Source organism: Emys orbicularis, chromosome 8, assembly GCF_028017835.1.
Source record: "Emys orbicularis isolate rEmyOrb1 chromosome 8, rEmyOrb1.hap1, whole genome shotgun sequence".
Taxonomy (NCBI): Eukaryota; Metazoa; Chordata; order Testudines; family Emydidae; genus Emys; species Emys orbicularis.
In genome coordinates, this window is record NC_088690.1 from 76,677,760 (window position 1) to 76,683,759 (window position 6,000).

Consider the following 6,000-nt stretch of genomic DNA (forward strand, 5'->3'; position numbering starts at 1 on the left):
TTCCAGGCCTGAGCCTCCCAAAGAGAAGGCTGCCAGCCAGGGGCGGCTCTAGCTTTTTTGCCGCCCCAAGCACGGCAGGCAGGCTGCCTTCGGCGACATGCCTGTGGGAGGTCCCCGGTCCCGCAGATTCGGCGGCATGCCTGTGGGAGGTCCGCCGGTCCTGCGGCTTCGGCATACCCGCCGCCAAATTGCCGCCGAATCCGTGGGACCAGCGGACCTCCCGCAGGCAAGCTTGGAGCGCTGGTGCCTGGAGCTGCCGCTGCTGCCAGCCAGGCAGTCTGGCTTGTGCTAGGTTGCGCTGTGGATCTGGGACATCCTCAGACAGCCTTGAACAAGTCCCTGGGAGTCGCTGTTTGGGGGCCTGTCCTCAGGCAGAGAGGTGCTCCCTGCATCTCTCCTCCTCCCTCTTCAGAAGATTCATGCTGGACGATATTAACCCAGGTGTTTTACAAGCCCAGGGTCCTGTCCGATTGCAGCCTGGAGCTAGGGACCACGTGATCTAGCTACACAGGGAAAAGGGAAAGTGAGGGTAGGGTGACCAGATGTCCCGATTTTATCAGGACTGTCCCAATATTTACTTGTTTGTCCTGCGTCCCGACTGATGTTCAGTTGGGACACAAATTGTCCCGATATTTTGCCCCCCGGCGCACAGGTGGAGGGGGCTTGTGCCCCCCCGCCCCAACTCTGCCCCAGCCCCAGCCCCGCTCCGCCTCCGCCTCCTCCCTCCCCCATTGGATCCCTCCCCACATTCCTGCCCTTGCCCCGCCCCCAGCCCCGCCCCCTCACTGCCCCATTGGATCCCTCCCCAAATCCCCGCCCTGGCCCCGCCTCTTCCCCAAGCACGCGGCATTCCTCCTCCTCACCCCTCCCTCCCAGGCTTGCGCTAATCAGCTGTATGGCGGCGCAAGCGCTGGAGCGAGGGGGGAGAAGCAGGACGTGGCACCCAGCTCAGGGGAGGTGGAGGCGGAGCGGAGGTGAGCTGGTGGGGGGGATGGGGCGTGGAGCTGCCGGTGGGTGCTCAGCCCCCACAATTTTTCCTATGCTCCGGTGACTCTTTTTTTTTTGCCTTTTCCTCTGCCGCCGGCTCTTGGTTTTTGGGGTTTTTTTCTCTGCCACCACCCCCACCCCCACCCCTACCTCCCTGCGTCCCGATATTTCACATCTCTCATCTGGTCACCCTAAGTGAGGGTGATAGCCCAGACAACACTCACCCCTGCAGCAGGCTGCACCAAGCTCAGCCACTCTCCTCAGCTGGGACTTGGTGGTGTGGTGCTGGGGGGTGCGGAGCAGCACAGACATGAGCTTCTTTCTCACCTCCGGCCTCAGGGCGTGAGCATCGATCTGGGTGGCAATCACCTTCTCTTGAACACAAAATGAAAGCATCAAAGCATTGCTAGCTTCAGCCACAGGCAGGCTGCATCTACACTCTGGAGCCTGGACTAGCACAGCAATGTCACCGGCACAGCCCCGGAGCACAGGCGCAGCCCATGCTGACAGAAGGGGTTTTCCGTCGGTGCCAAGACGTCATCGCCTTGAAGCACAGTAGCTACGTCGCAGGAAGCAGTCTTTCATCGCCATAGCGGGGTCTGCACTGGGGGCTAGGTGAGCACAGCGGTGTCAGGCAGCTCCCTCTCTGGACAATAATCCTCAATGCTTGGCCTGGCCTATCTACTGAAATGGAAAGCTCTTTGGAGCAGGGCCTGTTCCTTACAATGTGCAATGGGGCTCAGATCTCCGGTGCTGCTGCAGTGCAAATCCAAATAAAGCCCACCAAGGATGCACCTTACTAGCAGGTGTCAGTGCTTTCATTAAAGGCGCTCCCAGGAGCCCGACCTGTGGCCAGGGAAGGGTACGGCCCAGGGAGGCGACCTTCCCATATTATCCACCTACCCACTATTTGCTTCAAACTGTGAGCATCTAAATCCAGCAGGACCGTCCCTTTCTTGATGCATGTCCTTAGCTCGAATAGACTGTCTAAGGAAAGGGCTGTGATGTGGGGTTTGCTCCATCGCTCTCCTCCATCTTCCACCTTCTCCTCAAACTTAATCCACCTGTGAAAAGAGAAAGCCAGAAGGCCATCAGCGGAGCTCAAAGGGTTGAGCCAGACGCATCTGCACATGAGCACAGCAGGATTCCCCGAGCGGGAGTGCGTGGCTCTGTCGGGGTAGGGTGCAGGAAGAAGCTACAGGGTCCCATTCACACAACTCACACGCGGGAAATGACCAAAGAGATTATTCTGCAGGACCAATTGAAGCAGCCATCAGAGCCCCGAGAGGCCAGCACGGAGGGGCAGGGCACCAAGTCATCAGAGGCTGAGTCACACACAGGTCTTTCCTGGGGGCGGGATGGCTCGGGGGTCGATAATGGCAGAGCCTCAGGAGGGAAGCCAAGGACTGGCTGGGCCATGGGCACTGAACTAGCCTCATACCAAAAGGGAAGTGCCTCCAGATCAGAGCAGAGACGCTGCTTGTGTTGTGGACAGAGCAGAGCTGGCTCCAGGGCTGTTAGCCAGGCACCTCTCCACAGCGCTGAACTTAGCTTTTCTCTTGTAAACACAGGTATTATCTGTCCCTTCTTCAGCAGGACAGGAGGGCACAGTGCCCTCTAAGTGCCCTTTGGGGGAGTCCCAGCATGCCTGCTGGGAACACCACGCAATGCCCACGCATGCTGCCAGATTCCAAACATTCAAACTCCGACAGCACACAGAGGCTTCCTTTGTATTAAGGCCAATCTGGAAAGCTGCTCTGACAAATGCCGGCTTAGGCTGCAAAATGAGAACAGCGTGACAGTGATCTGCAGAGGGAACAGTGCCAAGTCATTCCCCTGAAGTCACAGGCCCTGACCTCCCTGGCTAATGCACAGTGCAGGGGGCCCTGGAGACGGTGTATCCAGCAGAGGAAAGCCCCGAGCTGTCCTGAGAGCCTGGCCCAGCCCGGGACTCAGGTATAAGGTGAACTTCTCCAGATGAGTGTGGCAGCATCGGCCAGGCTTTGGGGATCCTCTCATTGGTTTTTGAATGTAGAAAAACCTGCAGCCCCATAACCTCCGGAGCCTGTGTTCCAGGCTCCAGGCGCTAAGGAGGATCAGTCCAGCAGCAGCAGTTTTGTACCCTCAGGAAAGAGACCCCCCATTCTTGGGGCACTGGTCCAAGTTTACCAGACTAAGGCCCAGATTCAGAGATGAGTTTTCGATGGGGCAGCGTACCCCTTCCCCCACCCCCTCAATAAGTACATGACTCCAGTTCAGCCTCCTTCAGACATCCCCCAGATACTCACAGATCCCCTCTGAACTTGGCCCCTGGAAGTTAAGGGATCCATGCTGGTGACAATCCAGGAGTTCAGTTATCTCTGCACTGATGACTTGCAGGTCTGTCCCTCCTCCATTAAACTTTCTCCTTCCCTCCACCCACCTCAGCCTGTGGCTCTGACATCTCCTCCTGGATGATCACCTGAACTGAGCTCCTTCCCTTTCCTCCCCTCCCAAACACACTCCTTCCCTCCTTCTCTGTCCCTGCCAGTCTCACCCCCCCACGCCTCCCAGTCACTCCGGCCCACAATCTCAGGGCTATTTGCGACTCCTTCCTTTCCTTGCCCCACTCATCAGGGCCATTTCCAAATCCTGCCGCTTCTTCCTCCTCAGCATCAAAGCCAGATCTCTCCTTCCCATCCTCACTGCAGCATCCTTCCGGCTGGTCTCCCACGCATCACCCCTTTCAATCCGCACAACATGCTGCCACTAAACTCCTCTTCATGGCCTATCAGTCTGATGGCGTAACTGCCCTTTTCAGGAGCTGTCCTAGCACCTGACCGTTGCATTGTTTCCAGCGAGGGATGACAGACACGGGTATGTGCCAGTGACAGCCTAGTTGGTAGTAAAGCGTCTGTCAGACCCATTTGTTTAAATGAGCCATCTCCCCCTAACAACAGCAAAAAAAGGAAATGTGCCCTTTGCAGATCATTATATGTGCCCCATGCGTTTTGCTCTGCAGAATATTTTACTTTTTCCTTGGCTACCGCCACCCCTGAACAATAGCTGATCGCACCACCCTCAGTGTTATTCACCCACTTGGCATTTTTTGTGTCACCACAAAAACACTCACGCCAGTGGGCTTCAGGCTTAGCTTGCATGTGACACACCAGCATGATCCCATCAGTGGCTTTTCAAAACTGGGACCCAGAGAATGACCCAAACCACACAGACAAAGGTTGCTCAATGGATTTGAAAGGCAACAAATATAAAGTGAAGGCAGAAAGGGAAAGAGAAGGCAATACATTGCTCGACAACGTACAAACTCCGGAATTGCTGCCTCTCAACATGGCTGGGGCAAGTGGCCTTTTCAGTTTCAAATAAGTTGAGTCATTTGAAACTGTGTTGGTGGAGGCCCTGTGAGGAAAAACCTGCACATTGGTCCTCAGACGACGGACTAGATGGAATCTAACATCTCTGATTTCAAGCTAGGATACCTTGGAGTAATCTTCATGTGTCAGGGTGGAAGCATATTTCCAGCTGGGGCCAGGAAGAATTCTCCCCTCCCTGCAGTGAGATAGTATTTCGCCACAAGGAGCATCATGGCTATTTTAGATCTTTTTCTGTAACCCCCTGCATTGATCTCCAACAGCAGCAGCAGACTAGACTTCCTGGGGCATTGCTCTGCTCTGCTTTGGCAAGCCGTATGTTCCTATATTGGACTGGTGGTCTGCAAAGTGCTGGCCTGTCCCCAGCCCACGAAGGACACACGCCCACAGCCAGAGTCTCTTTCCAGGCAGCTTTATTTCCAAACATAGGCAAAGCACCAACGTGGTTCCTCAGCCCGCCCTGGGCTACCGCTCCCTTCACCTCTCAGTCCCTCCTGCTCCAGGGCCTCCTGCAGGCCTCTTCCTTGCTCTTTTCCCTGAGCACTGCCTCCCTGAAGGCCCTCTTTCTACAGCAGGTTTCCACTGCCTCCCCTCCCCCGAAGACCTTCCTCCTCCTCCTCCTGCTGCTACTGCTGCCCCTTCCTCCCTGACAGCCTGGGGCTGCCACTCTCCCTCAGCCACCCATGATTAATGGACAGGGCAAGTTGGCCTCGTCCCCTTAAAGGGGCAGACCACCCTGTTACATGGTCTCCGATGCGCCTCTCTCTGGGCTAGCTCTTGCACCCGAGTGCTTACCTGGCTGTCTGCTTCCACTGCAGGCCGTCAGGGGTGCTGAACAGCTCATTGAGCTGTATGAACAGCACCGGGCAGCTTGCTTCCTTTCCCTCCTCCTTCTGCAGCAGGAAGCCAACTCGCCCAGCAGCTGAGGAGACACTGGAGGTGAAGATGCTTCGGCCAACTGCCTGGCAGATAACCACGGAGTTTCTGCTCTGGGGCCCATCTGGGCCCGCCGGGTTGGTGCTGCTCTGAGCCTCCGGAACAGCATCTGCCTCCACGTAAGCGAGAACATCCTCATTCACCTGCACTTTCATTGTGTCAGGTTCCTGCTGCCTCAAATGCCGCTGGCCGTCCCTGGACAACTCCCTTGCCAGCGCCCGGGGTTCCCTCCAAGCCCCAGGCTGAGCAGTAACTCAGGCGATTCTAGGCATTTTGCCTTTATAAAAGCCCTGAGCCTGTTTAGGCCGGACACAGCCCAACACCTGGGAGCCCAGCCCCAAACAGCGTTATCAAAATAAGGAGGCCAGCTTTGCAAGCACCAGCCCTGGCTTGCTCCTGCCGCCCCATGCTGCCTGCAAAACACTTGTTTACCATCGTACCGTATTGGAAACATCAGCCTGCTCCGGACGTGCTGCAGTCTGAGCTGGGGGGGTCAGGGCGTCGACAGCCTGACGGGGGGAGAGGTTAGGACCCTGAAGGAGTTAGGCTCAGCAGACGTCTCCAATTGCCCAGAACCCCCTGAACCGAACCCTGTTGGGAATGAAACTCCTAATATAGCCCCCCCAAACTTATTTTGTCTCCCTTCTCTTACCTCTACCCTTCCTTCTTTCCTTCCTTCCAGTCCCTTCGCTAGTCCGCATCACCTACT

At 56.5% G+C, this 6,000-nt stretch overlaps 1 protein-coding gene across 1 annotated transcript in view; it reads right to left on the reverse strand.

Moving 5' to 3' along the window:
- SLC4A9 (solute carrier family 4 member 9) overlaps positions 1-5,446 on the reverse strand; it is a 53,136-nt gene extending 47,690 nt beyond the window's left edge. The window contains exons 1-3 of the mRNA XM_065409228.1: positions 5,151-5,446; positions 1,891-2,051; positions 1,212-1,361 (exon numbers count right to left, since the gene is read on the reverse strand). Of these exons, the coding sequence (XP_065265300.1) occupies positions 1,212-1,361; positions 1,891-2,051; positions 5,151-5,446 (607 nt within the window). The remainder of the gene's footprint in view (positions 1-1,211; positions 1,362-1,890; positions 2,052-5,150) is intronic.
- Positions 5,447-6,000: the final 554 nt, after the last annotated feature.